General features: G+C 39.4%; 1 protein-coding gene across 1 annotated transcript in view; it reads left to right on the top strand.

Annotated features, from left to right (window-relative positions):
- igsf9bb (immunoglobulin superfamily, member 9Bb) overlaps window positions 1-25,856 on the top strand; it is a 669,303-nt gene that overhangs the window by 457,975 nt on the left and 185,472 nt on the right. The window contains exon 5 of the mRNA XM_060846739.1: window positions 7,451-7,568. Within this exon, the coding sequence (XP_060702722.1) occupies window positions 7,451-7,568 (118 nt within the window). The remainder of the gene's footprint in view (window positions 1-7,450; window positions 7,569-25,856) is intronic.

The raw sequence follows: 25,856 nt of genomic DNA, 5'->3' as shown, positions 1-25,856 counted from the left end.
ATGCTCAGAATGCCCCAAATATCCAATGAAGTATTCTTAAAGTGTAATTACTGTTGTGTTGTGGCTTCTCAACAAGATTTCACAAATAGCAACAAAGCAAATAACCTGTTAATCTCCTTTCATGGTTTTTGTTGACAAATGAGTATCAGTCTCAATGCTGCAGAAACTTTCCTCCAAACTTAAAAATCACACAACACCAGGTTACAACCCCAACAGTTTTATTTGGAAGTACAAGCTTTCGGAGTAGTGCTCCTTCATCAGGTAGCATAGGATCTTTGACATCCAACCGAACATGATGACAGTGTTTCAGTTTATCGCCTCATCTGAAAGGTGCCACTTCTGACAATGCAGTATGCCCTCAGGACTGATATATCATCGGAAATGATGTGCTGAACTCCCTCAAGTGGGTTTTAATGTCAGTAGCCTTAATCTCAGGGGGAACATGATGTCTCTCCTTTCTGCTTTTAAATCTATGACAGACACATTGGGTAAAAGTCTTAACTTCCTGATGGTCATTAAAGATCTCAGACAAAATGAATTCAAGTAGTCTGAGCAGACACAAACAAAACTGCCCAGTAATTTGGAGGTAATTGGTCCTAATTTATCTCTTTAGTTAAGTGAAGCGACAAAGATCAAGATTTCATCAAATAAAAATGTCATATGATATATGAGCAAAATATAATGCAACTTCCTTCTAAGTTGACTGTCTTGAGAGATTTCTGTATCAACCCATTAAGCAAACTGCCATTTGGCACATCCTACCATGTACATCAGCCTACTTGAGAAACTGACATTGCAAAAACTCGCTAGGAAAACTCTCCTGCCACTGTCAAGAAACCTTTGTCTGCCCAAGAATTCTTTACCATTTACTTCTGTCTGAAGAACCATCTGCTGTTTAACATTCCCAAATTTTCTCCCTTGCTGTAAAAGCCCATTGTCAAGTTTAGGTCTTGCCATAACCTTTACAACTTTATTTTATTTTAGTTTTCTCTGCCATATATTTATCCAATTGATTTGCCTATAACTTCCCCCACCCTCACCCCCATCCCCTGCTCCCACAAGCACACGAGCTTTGATAAATCCCCCCACCCCTTCAATACCCATTTCATTTGGTTCCTATGAAAAAAATAGTCTATTTGTCCTCTTTATTTTACTTACAGATTTACTCAATTTGTATTTCTCTCCCAGACTACTCTTCTTGCTGTCCATGAAGCCCATGTTACTATATTCAGAATCTACTCCCCAGTTGATGCTACTTGTATTTAGGAGCAATGACAGTAGATTATTCAGCCTCCTTCAATCAGTTTTGCCAATCACTTGATTGGTACCCATTCGCCACTTTCAGTTTTCACTCATTTCAACCGCCAACGCACAGTGGCAACATTGTGTACCATCCATAAAATACCCTGCATCAACTCACCACAGCTTTTCTCATTGGGTCTTCCAAAATCACAACCTCTACCACTAGATGGACAACGGTACCAGAAGCATGGGAACACCATCACTCGTAACTGCATCTCCAAGGTACACACCATCTTCACTTGTAGACATACTCTTTTGTTCCTTCACTGTCACTGGGTAAAAATTGTACAAGCCTAATCCTAACTGGCTGTCCCTACACCGCAAGAACTGTTACAGTTCAAGAAGGCAGCTCACAACCACCTTCTTTCGGCAATGAGGAATGGTGAACAAATACTGGCTTAGTCGACAGCCTAATCTCATGTATGAATAAAAGAAATTTCTATCAAAGCATAAGAAAATAGGGAAAACCTCCTGAATTAAATGGCTGAACCAATTACTTCTACTTTTATTTCAGGAACTTGTTTAGAGGGTCTATTTCCATTTAAGAAGGAGTGAATAGGAAATTCTGTTACCTCAGGGCCATCGTGACAGACAATCTGTCCCTTAATGCAGGACTTGATACATGCCTTGGGAAAGCAGTTAACACATTTGGCAGACTAATGAAATAACAAGGAATGACACCAATCTGGCCCTGAGGACCAAGCTGATAGTTTATTAGGTGAGTGTTCTCAGCTCCTTGTATGGCTGTGAAACTTAGACAAGCTACATCTATGTAGAAAAGAAGCTCAACAATTTATATTTTCATGGTCTGTGGTGCATTATGGGCTTACCTGAGGAGAACAAAATCACAGCAATAATTTCAAAGATGACTCTCCCAAGTTTATGAGTATTCAGCAAACAAAGGAAGATTTGTTTGGCACAGGCATTTCTGTAGGATGGAAAACAATTGCATATGAAAGACTAACCATGTCATGAGGTAGACAGAACCCAAAGAAGAGTATGAGGCCCAATGTTCAGTTATAAGGATGCAAGTAAATTTGACATGAAGACCCTGGACAAAGAGTTTTACACCTGGGAGTCACTAGCCAAGAAGAAAGGAAAATGGTAACATCTCCTGTGAGTTGGGTGCACACTATGGTGATTGGTGGTTACAGCAGCTCAATGACAGATGACAGTTCTGAAATCAGCTATCCACAATGCCACTTGGTCTTTGCACAGATGGGAGAACCTGTGTGACAAAGAGTGGCATCTTCAACCACTCACAAACATACATTATATGGTGACATCCATCTCAAATGGATGTGTTGTTGCATCTTATCATCTTTTGTAGAAGGAAGGATTCCAGAAGTAGTTGCTTTAAAGAAAACACTGTCAGCCATGCCAAAGAGTAATTGTTTGTTATCTTAGAAAATCTCCATGCACTTCACATAAGACTATTGCCTTCAAGTTGCCTTCCAAATCACTCACCAAGCTGACTTGGAAATATATCACCATTCTTTCATTGTCTCTGGTCAAATCCTGGAATTGTCTCCCTAATGGCATTGTGGGTCAACCCACAGCAGATGGACTTCAGCAGTTCAAGAAGGCAGCTCACCATCACCTTCGCAAGGACAGTTAGGGATGGGCAGTAAGTGACAGCCAGTGACACTCACATCCCACAAAATGAATAAATTTAAAAATGCACCATAATTTAGTTGGCTGCCAGACTTCAAGAATTACACAATGTTCAATCAAAATCTAAGTCGCAGTTGGAAAAACTAAATATGAAGAAAGAAATGCAACATTTGGCATCTACACCAAGTATCCACAAGGACATACTTTACTAAAAAGAGATAAGAATGTTAAGTTGTAAAATGTCTTTCACAGCCAATGACTTCTCATAGAGCAGAGCCAGAATATGTTCCTCCTCATAACTTCCCACGTAGAGATCTGAGGATCTCTTTTTAAGTCTAAGTAACATCAAACTTATCCATTACCTAATTCCAATGCGTTATTTAAATTCAATCATATTTTATGTGGCCTTAATGGAGCAGGTACCAATGATTTGTCTGAATATGTTGCTGCCATAGATCTAGTGGGATGTGGTAGAGTCCACAGACAAAGGATGTAGGAGAAAGTGAGGACCGCGGATGCTGGAGATCAGAGTCGAAAAGTATAGCACTGGAAAAGCATAGCAGGTCAGGCAGAACGTTGTAGGCATAGCCCTATGTAGACAGTCACTTCTTCCCACATCGGGAGCAACCCCAAGAATTTTGGTACCATTGTGTTTTACACAGTAAGATGTTCTAGCTAATAGAGAAAAGTACATTCTCTGACAGGAACAACATATGGAAGATTCACTGGTTTGGTATTGGTCCACTTCTTCCAAGGAGTGAAAGACATTCACAAAGCTGCTTCACTGGAACTTTGCCCCACTCAACATTCCTTATGGATTCTTCTGAGCCTGGTGTTCCCAGAAATACAGACCATGGCATCTCTTGAAGATCTCTATTCAAGTGGAGTAAAGTTGGGTGGATGACTGGACAAATCCCTTAGTTTTTTGGGAAACCTGCATGGAGGTCAATGCATCAGGACTTCCACAGGGTTCGTGCATATGGCTCTGGTCATACAACCAGACTCAGATGATCTAGAGACTAGAAGACTAAGAAAACCATTGAGACACTATTCATTTGTTTTCTCTCCACCAGACTTTTGCTGTTACACTTATTGTCACATTGCTTCATAAGCAAGTTTTTTTTTACTGATTGGATCATATGCAAACTTATTTCAGCACAGTAAATTCCTCATTATAAAACAACAAGAAAATTGAGTTTAGCAACATCTATGAATATTAAGATGCAGAGGAGAGGCCACTGAAATTGCTCCATTTTATTTCATAAATCCTCTGACTGGAATCGTAGATGTTTTAAGCATTACTCTAACTGCTGGAATTGTCCATTTTGATATCTTTACAGTTATAGCATAAAAAATATATTTTAAAGATTCAAGAAAACTGTTCATTTTCAGCTGACAATACCCCAAAAGAGTTGAGACCAATTATAGTCTTCAGGTAAATGGTGGTTAAAAGATAAGGGAAAATTAGACTAATACATGAAGATATTTTTGGAACAATAGTAAATTTATTTTCTTAAATGATTTTTCTTCACTACCTTAGCAGAACAGCATGTCCGTCAACTCATCCTGAGCCTAGCCACGGGGCATGTACTATTTTTTATCACAATAACTTTATTTGTGCATATAATAGCAAAATCCTTTGTTCTCATTGCTCTTGACCTTCATTTTTGGAAGAACTAGACATGGAAGCATCTTTGATTTTAAAAGAACCATCCTTAATTTAGTTTGGAGACACAGCAGTTAAAGAGAAATGGATAGCTGAAAACATAGTGTGTATCCCTTAATGTGCATTTTCTTTGCATAGACATGCACAGGTCTCTCCCAACCTGGCCATTATCGCACCCAATTAATTTTTTGAAGAGAATTTGTTCATTCCCTTCGTTCGCATGTTCACTGATGCTGAAAATTAATCCAGAAAACCCCAGGATAACTGCACTCACATGTTAATCTTATCTAAAGTAAATTCCCATAGCTTCACGAATTATGGATCATCTCTGTTTAAGTTCATCCTCATAACATTTAATCCTGGTCCTTCCAGGTGTCTGTCCAGCTATTTTGTTCAATTAACCAATGCCATATCAGTCATTTCTTATATATATATTCACTGTGTTAAATCAGCGAGAGAGGTGAAGACTCTTCAGGTTTGCTTGAAGCTTATTTATTTAAATTTGGGATCCTCTATCTCTGCAAGGCTTGAGGAATGCACCATCACTCTGATCCCACTAATCCATGGGTCACAATGGATGATGAAAATACTTTTCCAGTAACAAACGTGACCCAATTAAATCCTTTATCTACTTCAGATCTTAAACAATGAAATTTATCTCCCAGTTTTTGTAATAAACACAAGTATTGGTTTGTTTTCGAAACAAAATGTATACAATGAAAACACAATTATTTGTTAAGATACGCAGCCAGTATAGAAATATAAATGCTTGTTGTTAACATACGCACATACAAACAATCTTCAGAAGAATAACAGATTTCTTTGAAGAGATTGACTTTATGAAAATAAAGCTGTTTGGCGAATAAGTTATTCTTGAAGGCAAAAAGATAATGCATAGAATGGTCCAGAGTCTGTTCCCTAGATGTTCTGGCATGTGTTTCATCCTGAACTCAATAATGTTTTGTTTTCTTCACAAGAATGAGAGAAGTCAGTTTGTTCTTGACAAACATACCTCCAACTTAGCTTCTTCATTGCACATTTGCCTCTAACTGAACTAGCTAAAACAATACCTCTCTCAGCCTGTCACTGTTTAAACAGCCCTGACAATGGTCTACAACAAAGAAAGCAGTTATCACCAATCATGTGACCTCATTAAATAAATCTCCAGAATCCACAATGAATTTTCAATTATCTCTTTCAAACAAACCACTTGTTTGAATAAATAAATTCCTTTTTCTGAATCTTTCAAACTGTAAGTCCTCCAAACAGTGTTAGCAATGAAGTGTCACTATAACAACAGTGGAACTCCAATGCAAATCTATTTCCATCTTTACGATCCCACAGATTTTTCAAGAACTCAGTTGAAAGCTGCAGGTTTCATCCAGTGTTATGGTGGCACTTAACCATTTAGTGATTCTTTTTGGTAATAACATAAATAGTGTGTGTGTTTGTAAATCACTGAGAAGCCACATCTTCGGTTAAATATCTACCTCATTTCATTTGATGGCTTCAGAAATTTATGTCTGTCCATTTTTTGTGAATTGATTCAGTTGCGAACATTTTAATGACCTTGCTGCCCAGAACAGCAAAGTGCAGATTCAGCCTTTCTCCTGTATCTGCTGCAGATCCCTGCCATTGCTGTGTTGAATGCAGATTAATCACTACCCTCAGTCTTTTCTCACGTTGCCAGTCAATGCAATCAAATTCCATGAGAGTATATTGAATTGTTTCATCAGTTTTGCCATATTTTACATGAAAGTTGGTCATAAAATGTTTGCAGTGCTGAAGGAGGCCATTCTATCCTAGCCCACACCAGCTGTCTATAACAGCTAATTACGCTAGCCCACCCTCTCCAAAAAAGCAAGTAAATACTTTTTTCTCTTTAGTTGGTTATCCTTTTTGAAAGCAACTGTTGAATATGCCTGCAGAGTCATTCTGGGCTGTGTCTTCCAGTAATCTGTCACTAAATTTAAAAAAGCTCTCATATCATCTTGATTCTTTTGACAATCACCTTATATCAGATTTCTAGCCCTAGACCTTTCCATCAAAGGGAGCAGTTTTTGCCTATTCAGACTCCTATGTGGTTTTGCACAACATTATTCCCAACTTTCACTTCCCTCAGGAAAACAATGCTGCGTTCTCCAAATTTACCTCTTAACTAATGCTCCTCATTTCTATCAACATTTTCATAAAATCCTTTCTGCACCTTGTCTAAATTTTTAACGTCCTTCCAAAACCGAGGTGCTCAGTTTTGAACACAGTAATCCAGCTAAAGCCAAGCCAGTTTTTTATAAAGGTTTGTCATAACTTAATTGCTTTTGTAATCCATGCTTTCAATTATAAATCCCAGGATCCCAAAATGCCTTTCCATACACCTAATAGCTTTCACGATAATTAACAAATGATCCATAGAAGAGATAACCTTTTTTTAATATACTTGAGGCATGTTGTTACAATCTGCGATGTAATACATAAAAGAATGGCAGAAGCAGAAAATACCAAAACTTTCAAAAAAAGAATCGAATCCATTACTATAAAAAATGCAGGACAATTGGGAATGAGTGGAGAATTGGTACTAACATGATTACCTTCTCAAAGAGGGAGCACAAACATAATTGGAGCTCAATTGCTTTCCTTTTGCAATATAAGAGATTCTGTGAACTGTACAATCCACTGCTACTGGACTATATCCAAATTTATATCCATCAGTATTTAAGCTTCCTAATCAAAATCCAACATAAAAGTTGCTAATAAACATAGATTCAATTAGAATTAATAAATACTAGACCACCTTTGAATGCAGGTAAGAAAGTAAAGGTTCACTTGTCCATCTGTAACCTCAAAAACAAATAGATTTTTCTCTTGCAGGTGAGCGATGGAAGTCTTACCATTTCATCGGTGGGCCGGAATGACAGAGGGCCCTATACGTGTCGGGCCTACAGTATTCAGGGAGAAGCTGTTCACACCACTCGATTATTGGTTCAAGGTAACATTTTATCTCATAAGTCTCTGGCCAGACTAAATTATGTTAGCTGCAGACTGCTGTTTCACTGTTTATATGATTCATTTCAGCATTTTAGTGAGTACCGCAGGAACCTTTGTATGAGATTTATCCTTGAAAGAGCTGTGAACTCGGTACATTGTATATTTTCAATTCTATTTTATTAATCTGTGTTAGAAATCATTAGTTATTAGGCATTAGAAAACAGTTGCATCACCCAATCCCAATGTCTAGAATTAAATATTTGAAGAAATTGAAATTGGACTGAAAATTAACTTGAGTATATCACTAGCTTGTGAGATTTGTTCATATTTTCACATTTGACAGTTAAAAGCCCTGCGCTAAATATAATTTTGTATGAGGCATCAATTAAAACTAGAGACCTTTCCTGTTATATTTTTAAGCTGAATACCATTGTGCAGAATTGCTCAAGTTGTCAGCCTCAGTTGGAGCTGTTTGATTGCCTCCAGGCAGCAACCTGAAAGTTGTGTGTTGATTAGGTCTCCAAGATATTTTGTGTAAGCCAGAGAAATATGTAAGTACTCAAATCCAGAATACTTTTTGTTGCATTGTAGTACAGAATTTGATTATTGCTAGAATTGGAGACATGTTGTCAAAGCTTTTTATATTGCATTCATCAGGACTGATGCAAGAACACCAGTCATTTTGACCCAATTTCTGATTCAGAGGAGCCTTTTTGCATACAAATCAATCCCAAATTGGTATTACTTGATTTAATCTACTTTTAGAATATTGAGACTCCAAACAGAAATGCATGCATTTGAAATACAGATGTTTTCTGATCACCTGTTCAAAGATATAATGACATATACATGGCACAGGTAAGGTTTGAGCTCAGACCTCTTTGTTTAGAGGTAGGGACATTACCACTCTATCATAAGAGCCCTTCCATTTCGTTTTCTAAAAGATATTCTAATCAAACTGTTCAGATATGTTACGGTACATGTCTGGGGCATATGTAACTTGAGCTCAGACTTGCTGGCCCAGAGGCGGAGACATTACTACTGTGCCACAAGACCCTAATACATACTTTAGTTTATCTCTCCTGTGTATTTTTTCCCAATCTTTTAATGAACAATAAACCATTGAAATGAAGATTTATTTAACTTTTAAAATTCATAAATTTACAGCCATGATTATATCAGAGTTATAACTGAAAATGTTGAAGAAATACGGTAAGTCTGGCACAACTGCAAAGAGAGTAACAGAATTAACATTTAGAACATAGAACATAGAAGGATACAGCGCAGTACAGGCCCTTCGGCCCTCGATGTTGCGCCAACCGAATCCTACCTAACCTATACTAACCCAATAACTTCCAAATGCCTATCCAATGCCCGCTTAAATGACCATAAAGAAGGAGAGTTCACCACTGATACGGGCAGGGCATTCCATGAACTCACAACCCGCTGTGTGAAGAATCTACCCCTAACATCTGTCCTATACCTACCACCCCTTAATTTAAAGCTATGTCCCCTAGTAACACCTGACTCCATTAGCGGTAAAAGGTTCTTAGTATCTACCCTATCTAAACCCCTAATCATCTTATACACTTCTATCAGATCTCCCCTAAACCTTCTCTTCTCCAATGAGAACAGCCCCAAGTGCCTCAGCCTTTCCTCATAAGATTTTCCTACCATTCCAGGCAACATCCTGGTAAACCTCCTCTGCACTCGTTCTAAAGCTTCCACATCCTTCCTATAGTATGGCGACCAAAACTGCACACAATACTCCAGATGAGGCCTCACCAGAGTCTTATACAACTGCAACATGACCTCAGGACTCCGGAACTCAATTCCTCTGCCAATAAAGCCCAGTACACCATATGCCTTCCTCACAGCACTATTTACCTGGGTGGCAACTTTCAGAGATCTGTGTACATAGACACCAAGATCCCTCTGCTCATCCACACTACCAAGTAGCCTACCATTAGCCCAGTAATCCATCATCTTGTTATTCCTACCAAAGTGAACGACTTCGCACTTAGCTACATTGAATTCCATTTGCCACATTTCCGCCCAGCTCTGCAACTTATCTATATCCCGCTGTAACCTACCACTTCCTTCCTCACTATCCACAACTCCACCGACTTTTGTGTCATCCGCAAACTTGCTTACCCAGCTTTCAAGTCCTTCCTCTAGATCATTTATAAAGATAACAAAAAGCAATGGTCCCAAAACAGATCCTTGTGGTACACCGCTAGTAACTGTGCTCCAAGATGAACATAATCCATCAACTACTACCCTCTGTCTCCTTCCAGCCAGCTAATTCCTAATCCAAACCTCTAATGTATCCTCAATGCCATACCTCCGAAGTTTTAGCATTAGCCTACCATGGGGAACCTTATCGAACGCCTTACTAAAATCCATATACACAACATCTACTGCTTTACCCTCATCCACTTCCTTAGTCACCTTCTCAAAGAACTCAATAAGGTTTGTGAGGCACGACCTGCCCTTCACAAAACCATGCTGGCTATCCCTGATCACGTTATTCCTACCCAGATGTTCATAAATCTTATCCCTTACCATTCTCTCTAAGACTTTGCCCACCACTGAAGTCAGACTCACTGGCCTATAGTTACTAGGGCTATCCCTACTCCCTTTCTTGAACAATGGGACCACATTCGCTATCCTCCAGTCCTCTGGTACTATTCCCGTTGACAATGACATTCTGAAGAAGAGTCATATTGGCCATAAACCATTACACTGTTCCTGCCTTCACAGATGCTGTCAGACCTGCCGTTTCTGTAACATTTCCTATTATTATTTCACTTCTGGCATCCTCTACAGTGTTTTTACTTTTATTTGAGTGATCATATCAGATTGTCAGGTATTTACACAAATGCCGAGCACTTGTTCATGATTAGACGGCTAGGGATAGGGCACAGTTACAATACTATCTTTTTTAATTCCTGCAAGCACTCCAAAGGGTCAGACGCAATTTTGACTGATTATTAAAGAGACCTCTGCTACCTCCTGCTTATATAGTGAGTTTCCTTTGAGTCCATTCCATCAACTTGTCTATTGAAGTCTGACACAATCTCCTTATAGTTTGCAATGCTTCCAAGTCTTGAAATCAACAAATTTTGAAAGTGTGCCCACTATATCAATAGTTAAGTCATTAATATATATCAGGAAAAGCCAGTGTCCCAACACTAACTCTTACGGACTTCAACAGCAAACATTCATTTAGCCCAAAGAACAGCCATTAACCAGTACTCCTTGTTTCCTATTCCTCAGCCAATTTTGTATCCATATTGCTGCCATCCTAACATTGCTCACAAGTTTGTTATGTTCCTGTACCAAATGCTATTTGAAAGCCAGCATGCATTACATCAGCAGTAACATTCCCATCAACACTCCCTGCTACATCTTTAAAATTCCAGCACATTAGTTAAACATGACTTTTCCTTGGGGATTCCTTGCTGGTTTCCCATAATTAATGCACATTTATCCCTGTGCCAATTAACCTTGTTTCAAATTATTGTTCCTAGAGGTGTCCCCTTATCATTGAAGTTAAATTGATTGGCCTGGGCTTATCTTTGCACTTTTTTTAAAAACAAGGGTGTAACTTTTGCAATTCTGCAGTCCTTTGGCACCTCCCTGTATTAAAGGAAGACTCAAAGGTTATGGCCAGTGTATCTCCAATTTTCCAATCACATTTCCTTCATGATCCTTGGATGCGTCTTGTCTGGTGCTGGTGCCTGAGTCACTTTGAGTACAGGCAGCCTGTCCAATACCATTGCCTTAACAATGGAAAGCCTTTGCAAAAATTGAATTCACTGCTTTCTGTTTATGTTCTGCATAACCTCTTCTTTGTAGAGGCAGATTCAATATGTCAGGTATACCCCCTGCTTCCATGTGTAAATGCTCTATTTTGGTAATGAATTGGCCTTATTGTTTTTAAAACAATTTCACCACTTAGCTGACTATTGAGAGTTTTGGGGCTCTCTGTTATGTTAGCTGCCAGATTCTTGCCCTACTCCCTCTTCACTTTTCTGGTTTGCTTTTTCACATCCTCTCTGAATATTCGATACTCAGTTTGCTTCTCAATTGTATTTCTACTTGCCATCAATCATATGCACATGTTTTCTTCTTTACCTTAATTTCTACCTTTTTTTTTCATCCGGGAACTACGGATTTATTTGCTCTTGTGCTCTCTTTCAAGGGAATACTCTTTGACTCTGCCCAGTAACTTTTTTTTTTTACAGGTGACCCATTGTTCATCTACCACTTTTCCTGCAAACATTTGGCTCCCATTTGTTCATCTCAGATGCATTCTTACTCCACTGAAATTCCCTAGATTCTTATCCTTCCTTTAAATTATACAATTTTCCTTTTCTGCTGTTACCATAAACCTGATGATACAATGATTACTGTCTCCTAAATATTCTTGTATTGATAGCTGATTTCCTTGGCCTATTTCATTTCCAAAAGCAAGGTCTAGCAAAGTCTCCTTTTTTCTTGGATTGGAAATGTAACACGGCAGAAAATTTTCCTGAATGTAGTATCAGATCTTTTGCATCTCTCTGCCTGTCACACTATTCCCATCTCAGTCTCTATTTAGATAATGAAAGTTTCTTACTATAACTAGTCTATAATTTTAAAACAATTTCCTGTAACTTACTTGCAAATTTTTTTCTCTACTTCCCTGCTGATAGACCATGCCAAGTAGTGTCACTGTACTTTGCTTGTTCCTTATATTATGGACCAGACCAAACCTCCTCAATGTATGTAAGAAGATAGTCTAGACCCTAGTTTTTTCTTATTTTATAGGTAAGTGTAAGGTGTTGTGTTCTGGATGCAATTTGATTGGTCAAACTAACAGGCTTGAAACAAACCACACTTTATTCATGTATTATAAATAAAATACAGACAAAATAAAAATAAAACAAAAAATTGGTGTAACTGTAATTTTGTTGAAATGCTTAATGAAATATTAGATGCATTAACTACAATTAAGCAACCATTCTAATGTAGTAACATCCCATAAGTGCGCCCTTGGCAAAGGCAAATTCAGTAAAATAAATTGTCTCACCTGCAATTCTATCAGCAGGAAGAGAACCCCAGCTTTTAGCTGTTCCAAAGAGAGATGCAAGAGCTACCATATCCTGCTTCAAGACCCCAGCAACTGCTTAAAGTTAACACTAAAAACCCTGGTTCTCTGGGAGCTTGACCCCACCCATTCAGGCTACTTCTGTTGTTCCATCGTTTAAAAAAAAGCAAAGCGTCACAAGCTGTTAATTTTATTGCCTTTGGAGCAGATTGCTCGGCATCTCTATCACAACCTTACCTAAATAAAAAAAAATCCAGGACCTTTTAAAGCCATAGTATCATCACACTTAGCTCAAGTCAAATTATTTCTGACATTGATCCTTCTGGGGCATCCTGTTTATCCAGTACTGCAATGGTCTTCCTAGTCAATATCACCAACAGTCCCCCTGTTCCTTTCCTATATTTCCTGAACATCTTGTATCCAGGAATATTTATCACCCAATTCTGCCAAATTAAGCCAATTTTTTGTTATTGCCTTAGCATTATATTCCTTCTAGGCAATATTGATGTGTAACACATGAATTTATTTACTTCATGCCATGCATTCACATACATACACAGTAATCCTGATTTAGAGTCCATTATTTTCTCTGAGTTCATGTTTTTATTTGCTGTTTCATGTTGTTGTCCTGTCTATCTCTCCCAGCAATCTGTGCACCTTGGAATTCCTCTCTGAAATTATCTCCTGGCTTCTATACCCCTGTCGAGTCAACTTAAACCTCCCCCAGAGATACAGCAAAACCTCAGAAAGGACCTCAGTCCCAACTCTGTTGAAGCGCAACTTGCCTTAATGGTACAAAGTACATCTTCCCAGAGTCAAGCCCGGTGTCTTTCAAACCTGGAGTCCCCCTCCTGCACCATTGTGCCAGGCAAGCATTTATTCGCCTTATCTTTCTATTTCTCTTCTCACTTGAGCAAAACTGTTGAACTTTCATGAAAGAAAAACTCTTCAAGTATCCCACTCATAGAACTTAAGAACTTCCAGTTCAAAAAGAATAAATTATCAGCACTATTTCAGTTTGCATCCTTCGGGTCAAGGGATATTGAGAAGATGAGACTAAACATAGTGGCTCAGTGGTTAGTACTGTTGCCTTACAGCTCCAGGGATCTGAGTTCGATTTCCCCCCTCGACACCTATGTGTGTGGAGTTTGCACATTCTCTCCATATCTGCATGGGTTTCCTCCTACAATCCAAAGACGTGCAGGTCAGGTGAATTGACCATGCTAAATTGCCTATAGTATTAGGTGCATTAATCAGCAGTAAATATAGGATAGGAGAATGGAGCTAGGTGGGTTGCTCCTCGGAGGCTCAGTGTGGACTTGTTGGGCCAAATGGCCTGTTTCCACACTGTAGGTGATATAATTTAAACAAATTTGACTAACCAAAAAAGCTCCAAGCACTTGAAATATTGAGTGGCGTATTACAATCTATATTATAATGAAGCAACTAATATGTGCTGTAAAAGAGGTTGAGAGCATGGTGCAGAATCTTCACAAGGGTTGCTGTCACCACTATAATACTGTGCTGTCGTAACAAACGTGTTTCATATTTCTCTTCGAGAAAGGCAAGATTTATGTATCAGGAGATTCTGCTCATGAAATCAGATAAATACATTATGCATTGAAAATGTGCTGAAAACTGCACTTTAGTGATTGTATCCTGAAGCCAATGCCATTAAAATGTGTACCTCTCAAAAGATGTTGCACTTTATGCCCTCAATCCACACATTATCCAGGTTAATGAGATAATACAAGCTGATACTTCATATGGGCTTGAGCCATGCTCCCATGAGTTGGAAAGACATTGTCTTCAGAATCATTGAGCCAAATATCCTCTGAGTTTGCTCAGTTTCCAGCCAATGCTCTGGGGATCAGCAGGAGAGCTGACACTATGAGATTGAATATTGGACTGTTATTTCATGCACAATTAGTCAAAAGCCAAATCAGCTCTTAGAATTGATTAAAATTTCCTGATGCTAAGCATTGTTTGGCAATGACAAGTCAAATCAAACATTCCTAAAGAAAGACAAATGAGCAAACCCACATTAGAATGCCATTGTGAAGCTTTGTTTTGTTGCAGACTGCTGCACATACTGACAGGTAAAGTTGAAAATCACACAACACCAGGTTATAGTCCAACAGGTTTAATTGGAAGCACTAGCTTTCGGAGTGCCGCCACTTAAGGAGTGGCGGTCCAAAAGCTAGTGCTTCCTATTAAACCTTTTGGACTCTAACCTGGTGTTGTGGGATTTTTAACTTTGTACACCCCAGCCCAACACCAGCATCTCCAAATCATGACTAAGATAAGGTTAAGTCTCCTCTCTCCATCATTAATGACTGTGTTTCAAGGACAAGTGACAATCATCTCCATGCAAAGCTACCTTGTTTGTCACTCAGTTTTAGCTTGATGCTGTTGTTTTAAAGTATATATTTTTAAAATGCACATTTTTGAATGGATTATATCCTTTTGCAAGGTGTTTGTACTGGTTGATTAGAACTATAAGTTAAAATATAAAATGCTTTAGAATACAGGCCTGGTGTGATTATAAACCCCAAAAAAATGACTCTGACAATATTAAATAAAGCTAGTCCCACATCCCAAAAATTGAGTACAAGGGGATATCAAATGAACCCCCAAAAAATCTGCTTCCTCATACCATTAGCTTTATCTTCCCTCACTCAGTGTTAGTATATTGGGAGGTTTAACACATGTGACAAGTGAATTATCTATGTTGTTTAATGAGAAGTGGCATGGAAACAATTGCTGTCAATAAATGAGATGTGAGACTGTTGGACCATCAGATATAAGGGAAGAAGTAGGAGTGTCAGAAACAAGAGTGATGAACTTAAAGCATGGATCAGTAATTGGGGCTACGACATTGTGGCCATAACAGAGATGTGGGTTTCACAGGGGCAGGAATGCTTGCTTGATGTTCTTTGGTTTAGAATGTTTGAAAAGAACAGGGAGGGTGGAAAAAGAGGAGAGGGTGTAGCATTGCTAATCAGAGAGTGCATTGCAGCTACAGGAATGAAGGTGGTTGAGGAAAGCTTGTCTACTGAGTCAGTATAGGTAAAGTTAGGAACAACAAAGGAACAGCCTCTGCATTGGGGTTTTCTACAGACCACCTAATAGCAATAGAGTGATTGAAGAACACGTAGGTGGGTAGATTCTGGAAAAATGTAGATGTAGCAAGGTTGTTGTTATGGGTGATTTCTACTTTCCCAATATCAACTGGAACCTCCTAAGTACAGATGGATTGGATGGAGCCGTTTTTGTCCAGTGTGTTCAGGAGGGTTTCCTTACAGGCCGATGAGGGGAGAGGCCATTTTGGATTTGGTGCTCGGCAATGAGCCAGGACAGGTGTCAGATCTTGCGGTGGAAGAACACTTTGGTGACAGTGATCACAACTGCCTCACGTTTACCATAGCCTTGGAGAGGGAAAGGAGCAGTTACCGAGGGAAGATATTTAATTGGGGAAAAAGGAAATTATGATGCTATCAGACAGGAGTTGAGAAGTACAGACTGGGAGCAATTATTCCACAGAAGGGACACAGCAGACATGTGGAGACTATTTAAGGAGCAGTTGTTGTGAGTGATGCATGAATTGTTCCTCTGAGACAGATAAGAAGGGGTAAGATTAAGCAACCTTGGATGACGAGAACAGAGGAGCTTCTCGTCAAAAGGAAGAAGGCAGCTTATGTAAGGTGGAGGAAGCAAGGATCTAGCACAGCTTTAGAGGATCACAGGCTTCTGAACTGGATTGAGCAGAGCCTGAAGGGAGCACGAAAAAGGCTTGGCAAGAAGGATTATGGAGAACCCAAAGGCATTTTATTCATATGTGAAGAATAAGAATGACCAGGGAGAAGGTAGGGCCGATCAGGAATAGTGGAGGGAACTTGTGCGTGAAGTCTGAGTTTTTTGCTTTGGTGTTCACTAAGGAAAGGGATCTTGTTGTGAATGAAAACTTTGAGGAGCTTGACCAGATCAAGATTAATGAAGTTGATATGCTGGAAATTTTGAAAAACATTAAGATTGATCAGTCCCCAGGGCCAGACCAGATTTATCCTAGGCTGCTCTGGGAAGCGAGAAAGGAGGTTGCTAAGCCGCTGGTGAGGATCTTTGCCTCCTCACTCTCCACGGGAGTGGTACCGCAGGATTGGAAGGAGGCAAATGTTGCTCCTCTTTTCAAGAAGGGCTATAGGAAAATCCCTGGCAATTATAGATCAGTCAGTCTTACGTCTGTGGTCAGCAAAGTTTTGGAAAGAAGTCTGAGGGATAGGATTTATGACTATTTGGCAAAGCATAGTGTGATTAAAGGCAGCTGAAAAATTTGTTGCTGGAAAAGCGCAGCAGGTCAGGCAGCATCCAAGGAGCAGGAGAATCGATGTTTCGGGCATAAACCCTTCTTCAGGAAGCCAAGTGATTAAAGGCAGTCAGCATAGATTTCTGAGGGGAAGGTCATGCCTCACAAACCTTATTGAGTTCTTTGAGAAGAAGGTGACAAGACAGTCGACGAAGGTCGAGCAGTGGCTGTGGTGTATATGGACTTCAGCAAGGCATTTGAAAAGGTTCCCCATGGTAGGCTCATTCATAAAGTCAGGAAGTATGGGATACAGGGAGATTTGGCTATCTGGATTCAGAATTGGTTGGCTGACAGAAGGCAGAGAGTGGTTGTAGATGGAAAGTATTCTGCCTGGAGGTCAGTGATGAATGGGATCCTGCAGGGGTCTGTCCTTGGACCTCTGCACTTTGTAGTTTTTATAAATGACTTGGATGAGGGGTGGGTTAGTATATCTGCAGATGATACAAAGGTTGGAGTTGCCATTGTTAGTATCGAGGGCTATTGCAGGCTGCAGCGCGACACAGACAGGAGGCAGAACTGGGCTGAGAAATGGCATATGGAGTTCAACCTGGATAAATGCAAAGTGATGCATTTTGGAAGGTCAAACTAGAATGCTGAATATAGGATTAAAGACAGGATTCTTGGCAGTATGGAGGAACAGAGGGATCTGGGTGTACAAATACATAGATCCCTCAAAGTTGCCACCCAAGTGGATAGGTCTGGTAAGAAAGCATATGGTGTTTTGGCTTTCATTAACAGGGGTATCGAATTTAAGAGCTGTGAGGTTTTGCTACAGCTCTAAGTCCCTGGTGAGACCACACTTGGAATCTTGTGTCCAGTTCTAGTCGCCCTACTATAGAAAGATAGAGGTTTTGGAGAGAGTGCAAAGAAGGTTTGCCAGGATGCAGCCTGGACTGGAGGGTTTGCCTTATGAAGAAAGGTTGAATAAGCTCGGACTTCTCTCTCTGGAGAGAAGGAGGAAGAGAGAATACCTGATCAAGGTATACAAGATAATGAGAGGAATAGATAGCCAATAACCAGAGACTTTTCCCAAGGGCAGGATTGACTTGTACGAGAGGTCATAGTTTTAAAATATTAGGAGAAAGGTATAGAGGAGACATCAGAGATAGGTTCTTTATGTAGAGAGTTGTGAATGCATGGAATGCATTGCCAGCTGTGGTAGTGGAAGCAGAGTCATTAGGGACATTAAGCGACTGCTGGACATTCACATGGATAGCAGTGAGTTGAGGGGTGCATAGGTAGTTATTATATTTTACATTAGGATTAAACCTCAGCACGACATCATGGGCCTAAGGGCTTGTTCTGTGCTGTACCTTTCTATGTTCTATTGGGTCTGTTGGGTCTATTCTACCAACAAGATCATGGCTGAAGATCATCCTCAACTCCACCTTCCTGCCTTATCCCCATTAACCATAGATTTTTAATCAGGAAAAAAATCACTCTCCGACTTGACAAAGTTTGAACGGTCCCCTGTAATAAAAAAAAAATCCACAGATTCACTACCTACGGAGAGAAGTAATTCTTCCTCATTTTTGTCTTAACTGATCAACGCTTTATGGGATTATGCCATCTAGTCCAAGACTCTCCCACAAGGGGAAACAACTTCCATGCAACTATACTGTTAATTCCCGTAAGACTTTTCAATGTTTCAATAAGGTCCCTCTGATTTTACGAAACTCCAATGAGTACAGTCCCAACCTACTCAATCTCACCAAGAAATTCCCTCCACACACAATCAATCTAGTGAACCTTTTCTGGGCTTCCTCCAATGCCAGTATATTCTTCCTTCGATAAGGGGACCAAAACTGTTCACTGTGCAAACTTTGAAGTTGAAAAAACATGATCCATTTTTGGCTTGGCTCTGACCTACAGAGGAACTAATTGTTCAAAATGTCTTTCTCATATTCTGAAGGCAAAGGTTTTGTTGGAACCAAGTCTTAATATTGCTGCTGATACTTATTCAATCTGTTTTCTGCCTGTAACTCTTGTGCAATAGTTGGTTGTATATTTTAGCTAATCCTTTGTTAGTATACTTGTCCCTTCCATATCTTTTTCTCTTAAACACTTCAAATATAAAACCAGCTCTATATTAATCTCCTGCCCTGTGGCTTTGTTTTACCACACCTCTGTACACTCCATTTTATAACAAATTGTCGTACGTCCACTCATTTGCCCAACTCGAATTTTCGTGCACATGAGCTTTAAGAAGAGTAAATTGATAGCAGCTCCACTATAGGTTATCAGCCAGTCAGGATTTTTTTTTATTAAAGTTAGATTACATTGGTGAACTTTAACTTTGACTGTCAGACAGAGGCCAGATCTCCAAATTGATCAATAGTATACATGCAGCATAAGCAGAAATAAAACACTCATTCATCTTCTTACTCCTTTATTCTTATTCTGTTGTAAAATACCCTTTCCCCTGAGCATACCTGGAACCGGTAATCCTGCTGAGTGCTGTCAGTGGAGGCAAATATATATCTGTAAGATGTTTGAAGCTAGTGTTTGAATCCCATTTTGCTCAGTGGAATTTGTGCCATGTGTTAAGTAGTTCTGTTAGCTCTTTGTAGATTTCCATTAGGTAAAACGTTATAAGGGATTGTAACTGTGCTTTCAGTGAGGGCTAAAAATAGACATGAAATCTACTTCAACTTAGCTTGAATAATGCTTACGCTTCCCTTAATGCTGAATGCATTCAATTCACTTAAACACTTACTACTGAACAATTCAACTAACTTGTTCTGGAGTGACAGCAGTCAATGGGAAAAAGAAACTCTGAGTGCAACATGTCAGCCTCAGTACCTTATTTATCTTATTTTTGTGCTTAAGGCTCCAGGGGAATAAAGTGAAGGAGGAGAGTAAGAAGATTATAGTGACTGAGATTACTTAAACTGTTAGTTGACACTTGCCTTCATTAGAGCTGAGAGTCAGTGTTATGGACCAAGCCAGAATCCCTCAAAACATTTCAAGAAGATAGACAGACCCTAACATTTCTAGTTGTTTTAAACAGGTGACTAGTGTATGTACCAGGAGTGATGCAGCTGGCCCAACCACTTGGTTTTAAACAAAACAGAATTTATTTATCCACAAACAAAAAGAGCAGAATATAGAAAAACATAACTTGACGGTATCACAAATTTAATGATTTCATGTGCTGGTGTTGGACTGGGGTGTACAAAGTTAAAGATCATACAACACCAAGTTATAGTCCAACAGGTTTATTTGGATGCACTAGCTTTCAGAGCACTGCTCCTTTGTCAGGTGTTGAACATAACCTGGTGTTGTGTGATCTTTAAACTTTGTACAATTTAATGATGCTGTTCCAAATATTTGCAACATCCCCTTGGCAAAAAAAAGGGAAAATCAAACATCAGTTCTTATAAGAGAAATATCAGACAGAGAGAGAGAGAGAGAGAGGATCAGCATTGAAGTCTTTCTTTGACCAGCAGCCTCACAAAACAGCCAGACTGCTAAAACTAAAGCAAACCTGTGAAAAGCTGAGTTGGGAGAACTGGCCACTCCCGTTTCATTGTGCAAGTGTTTTCATTTTAACTTAAAGGCTTCTTCAAGTAGATGAACCCAGACAGATCAGAACCTGTGCCTTTACGACCCCTCTGAAAAAGAAAACCAAAGACAACATAACATTGTTAAAGGAGCAGCATCATCATAACAGTGACTTTACCAGTCATACCAAATGAAGGTCAAGTTGGATTGCCAGTGCAGAAAAGGATCCATTTACATGTTCTCAGTAATAGTTTAAAGTTTTGAATTTCCACATGGATCCTCAATCTTCTGTTGTAGCTACAATAGAAGATTGGCAGATACCTCGGTGAAATTGCTGCTTACATGAAATCTCCACTGTAGCTAACACTGGGCAATCAGCTGAATGCCTACAGAAGAAATTGGCATTAAGTTTGTTTTGCTACATGTTTTAAGTTTGTTGCTGCTAGAAATATTGGTGCTGATTCAATGAAGTACCCTTGATTCTTGAGTCAGCAACAAGTGATCCCAGGTGATGTAAAGCCAGTTTAAGTAAAGTAGAAAATATTAGTTTGTTCTTTATACCTTGTCTTAGCTCAATCTTAGAAGAATAATTCAGTGCACAAATGTAATACTTTTAGTGCACATCTCTCCTCAGACATGCTTCTAGCATTGTCATGTCAATGTGCTTAATAGCACTTTATATTGCAATTGTCACAACTTTCCACAATGGCCTTCAAACATTATACAATAATTTTGATCTCCTCAGCTCAATTTATGTCATATCCACAGCCAATGGGAAGACTTGCATCCCATTCACCCAGAATGGATTTGAATCCAGACCTCATTGGTGATGCTATAAACAATAAATTTTTGTAAAATAAAATCAGACTCTAACTGGACTCAAGAAGCTATTAAATAATGAATGCTAAAAACCACCTGGCTATATAACTGCAAGCTTGAAGTAACTTACAGCGAAGAATTGCCCAGACATAGAGTCATAGAGATGTACAGAAAGGAAACAGACCCTTCGGTGCAACTCGTCCATGCCAACCAGATATCCCAACCCAATCTAGTCCCACCTGCCAGCACCTGGCCCATATCCCTCCAAACCCTTCCTATTCATATATCCATCTAAATGCCTCTTAAATGTTGCAATTGTACCAGCCTCCACCACATCCTCTGGCAGCTCATTCCATACACGTACCATCCTCTGTGCGAAAGAATTGCCCTTTAAGTCTCTTTTATATCTTTCTCCCCTCACCCTAAACCTATGCCCTCTAGTTCTGGACTCCCCCCACCCCAGGGAAAAGACTCTATTTATCCTATCCATGCCTCTCATAATTTTGTAACTTCTTTAAGGTCCCCCCTCAGCATCCGACATTCCAGGGAAAACAGCCCCAGCCTGTTCAGCCTCTCACTGTAGCTCAGATCCTCCAACCCTGGCCACATTCTTGTAAATCTTTTCTGAACCCTTTCAAGTTTCACAACATCTTTTCGATAGGAAGGAGACCAGAATTGCATGCAATATTCCAACAGTGGCCTAACCAATGTCCTGTACAGCTGCAACATGACCTCCCAACTCCTGTACTCAATATTCTGACCAATAAAGGAAAGCATGCCAAATGCCTTCTTCACTATCCTATCTTCCTGCAACTCCACTTTCAAGGAGCTATGAACCTGCACTCCAAGGTCTCTTTGTTCAGCAACACTCCCGAGGACCTTACCATTAAGGTGTATAAGTCCTGCTAAGATTTGCTTTCCCATAATGCAGCACCTTGCATTTATCTCAATTAAACTCCATCTGTCACTTTTCAGTCCATTGGCCTATCTTGTCCAGATCCTGTTGTAATCTGAGGTAACCCTCTTCACTGTCCACTTTCACCTCCAATTTTGGTGTTATCTGCAAACTTACTAACTCTACCTCTTATGCTCGCATCCAAATCATTTGTAAAGACTTTTGAAATACTGTGGGTTTGGAAGCAGACGTGAAGGTGTGTGAACTTTAAGCTTCAATGATAAAGGCAGATGGAAAGAAGAACTTCAGAGGGACCCTGCATAATTGTTACCTTTGCTTTGTGGAACCCTTGAGTCCTCAAAATTAAGATAATTAAAATTTAACTCCTCACAGTTGCCCAAAGAACATATCAGAAGTAGATTCTGCAAATATTTTTATAACTTCATATGGAGGCCCATGTTATCTCAACCTCCAGTCTTGGATTTGTGAATTTCCACAGTAACTCAACCACCTTACCTGACCTTCGGTTTCACTTATCATTCTGTGCTGCCACAATACTTTTTCGAATGAAATTGAGCATCATTACATGTACTATAATTTTCAAGCTGATAATAACCCTTCTTCAGTGGTGAATGTGCAGAAGTTTACATAAGACAGGGCATGTAGACTATCTTGTAGGTTTCCTATTTGCTTATCAGTAAAATTTGCTTTAAGAAAATTACAGCTACAGCACCAGTAATGCTGACAGTGCTATTCTAATTTTTATTCATTGCCTCAATCTCATTGTTTGTGATTATAAAAGCTTTAAGTGCAAACATCAGAGGAGATCCTATCTATAATTGAAAACCAAAGGAAATGGGGACAGTGAAATACAGCATTGTCAGTATTGCCGCACTGAACCTTCCAACAGGTCATCTATAGTTCCTGCAGCCCTACAGTATTGACATTAAAGTGCTTGTTTTATGAGTTCTGCTCAATTCAAGGCTTCGTGCAGTGTGACACTCAAAGCTATCAGCTGCTTCTGTCACTCCTTTTACTGAGAGCCTTGGTCAATGTGAGCCAGGTTGACTGCAAATGAGAATATCTATCTTGTCTAATCCCTGAACACAACTACCCATTCTTGATGTCAGACAATAGCTGGAAATGTATCTCAGGTCAATCAGCATCAACAAGCTCGCTCACAAAATCCAACTGGTAATTGCAAAAACTGACATGAATTGAGCTCAATGTCTTGAACTCAAATGAATACCCAGGCTTTTGCACCAATAGGAGACTGTAATGTCATAGGTATTATTCTTGAGCATTTTATATTCCTTCATGGGATGTAGATATCACTGATTAGGTCAACATTTAAAGCCCATCCCTGTTTGTTCCTGAGAGGTGGTGAATTGCCTTAGTCTTTGGAGTTCCCTTCTTCAAAAGGCAATGAATGCAGAATCTTTAAAGTAAAACAAATAACTAGATGCTGAAGATCTAAAACAGAAACACAAGTAGTGGGAGAAACCCAGCAGGCACAGGAAATAACATCACCACAGGAAAGGACATCACCAACCCAAAAAACCCAAGCATATAAATAGAAAGCAGGAATTTTCAGCATTGCTTCGCCTGAGGCCCACTGAAGATGTTACCTAGTAGGGTAACGGAACGTCTGGAAATGAACCTTTCAGTTCAGTGAGCAAACTTACATCCAAACCTCAACCTGAGCTACAAACCTTCTCAAAACTCGCCATCTATATGCTAGTCTAGTTTAGTTTCTGGTCAGTGATGACCCTACCCAAAAGTTGTCAGTGGGGACTTCAGAAATGGTAACACCGTTGAATGTCAAGAGAAGATGGTCAGATACTTGTGTAGTAGGAATGTTTCTTGACATTTACCTACCAAGTCTAAAAGCTTTCTAAGCCAAACTATCTTTGGACAAGGATTGGCATGGGTAGAGAATTGGTTTATGGGCAGGAAATAATGAGTGGGGGATTAAGGGTATTTTTCAAGTTGGTGACTCAAGGCCTGTAGGGTTCCAAGGGATCAATGCTGGGACCACAATTGTTCATAATATATATTAGTGATTGAATGAAGCAAATTTCAAGACAACACTAAAATAGGTGGAAAGGCAGGTTGTGAGAGGGAAACAGATAGTTTACAGAGAGATATTGACTGGTTAAGTAAATGTGCAAGAAGTTGGCAAATGAAGTATAATGTGGGAAAATACAAAGCTGTTCATTTTTGGGAAGAAAAACAAAAGAAGAGCATATTATTTAAATGGCAAGAAATTGCAAAAATCTGCAACACAAATACATTTGGGAGGGTACTTGTACACAAAACACAGAATGTTAGCATAGAGTTTCTGCAAGTAATCAGGAAGGCTAGTGGAATTTTGGCCCTTATTTCAAGGGAGTTGGAATGTAAAAGAAGGAAAGTCTTGCTGCAACAGTATAAGGTACTATTGAGACTAGATGTGGAGTAGTAGAAGCAGTTGTGATACACTTTAAGGAAGTATCACATTTTATTGAAGGTAATTCAGAGAATGTTCACTTGAATGACTCTGATGTGGAAAGATTGTGTTATGAGCAAGACTAAACAGATCGGGACTGTACACACTGGAGTTTGGAGAAGGAGAGATTATCTCATTGAGACATAGAGGATTCTTAAGGGGCTTGACAAGGTGTATGATGAAAGGATGTTTCCCCCATGGAAGAGTCTCGGTCTAGAGGGTATAGTCTCACCATAAAAGGGGTAACTATTTAAGACTGAGATGAGGAAGGATTTCTTCTTTTAAAGGGTCTTCTAGTCTTTGGAACTCCTTGCCACCTGTGACAGCAGGGTGCTGGTGTACATCTAAGGCTGAGCTAAGAAGTGTCTTGATAAATAGGGGAATCTAGGGTTCTGGTGAAAGGATAGGAAGTGGATGTGAAAAATGTTGGGTCAACCATGATCAAATTGATCGTATTGATTAGTGAAGCCAACTTGAGGAGCTGAACAGTCCTGTTCTTGTTTCTTTATGGTCTTTTATGATCCTCTATGGGTCAGGGCAGTGCTGAACATTGTGGAATACTCAGCAAACAGCTTTCTTTTGATATTGAGGGAAAGTCATTGAAACAGTTGAAAATGATTAGGCATAGGACACTACCCTGAGGAGCACCTTTAGGGCCAGAGGGCCTATTCTCAGAACAAGTGGTCACCCATTTAAGACAGTGGGGAGAAGGAATTTCTTCTCTTGCAGTGCAGCGAATTCAAGTAATTCTTTACCACAAAAAGCTGTAGAGACTGGGACACTTAGTTCTATTCAAAGCTGCGATAGCAGATTTTTGACTAGTGAGGGAATCAAGAAGCAAATGCATAAAAAGCTGGAAAAGCTCAGCCATTCTGGCAGCATCTGTGGAGAAAAAAAATGAATTAGAATTAGCTTTATTTTCACATGTACTCACATGAGTTAATTTTTTTAAGTCAGGTATGACTCTTCTTCAGAACAAGGAAATCAAGTCAAACGATGAAGTCAAGCAGAACTTAAAACCATAATATATAGGAGCAGAAGTACGTCATTTAGGCTTTTGAATGTGTTTTCCATTCAATGAGAGCATGGCTGATTTGATAAACCTCAACTCCACTTTTCTGCCCT

The sequence above is a fragment of the Hemiscyllium ocellatum genome, chromosome 29 (assembly GCF_020745735.1).
Source record: "Hemiscyllium ocellatum isolate sHemOce1 chromosome 29, sHemOce1.pat.X.cur, whole genome shotgun sequence".
NCBI lineage: Eukaryota > Metazoa > Chordata > Chondrichthyes > Orectolobiformes > Hemiscylliidae > Hemiscyllium > Hemiscyllium ocellatum.
The sequence above is the reverse complement of the archived record's forward strand: the minus strand, read 5'-3'. Positions and strand labels throughout refer to the sequence as shown.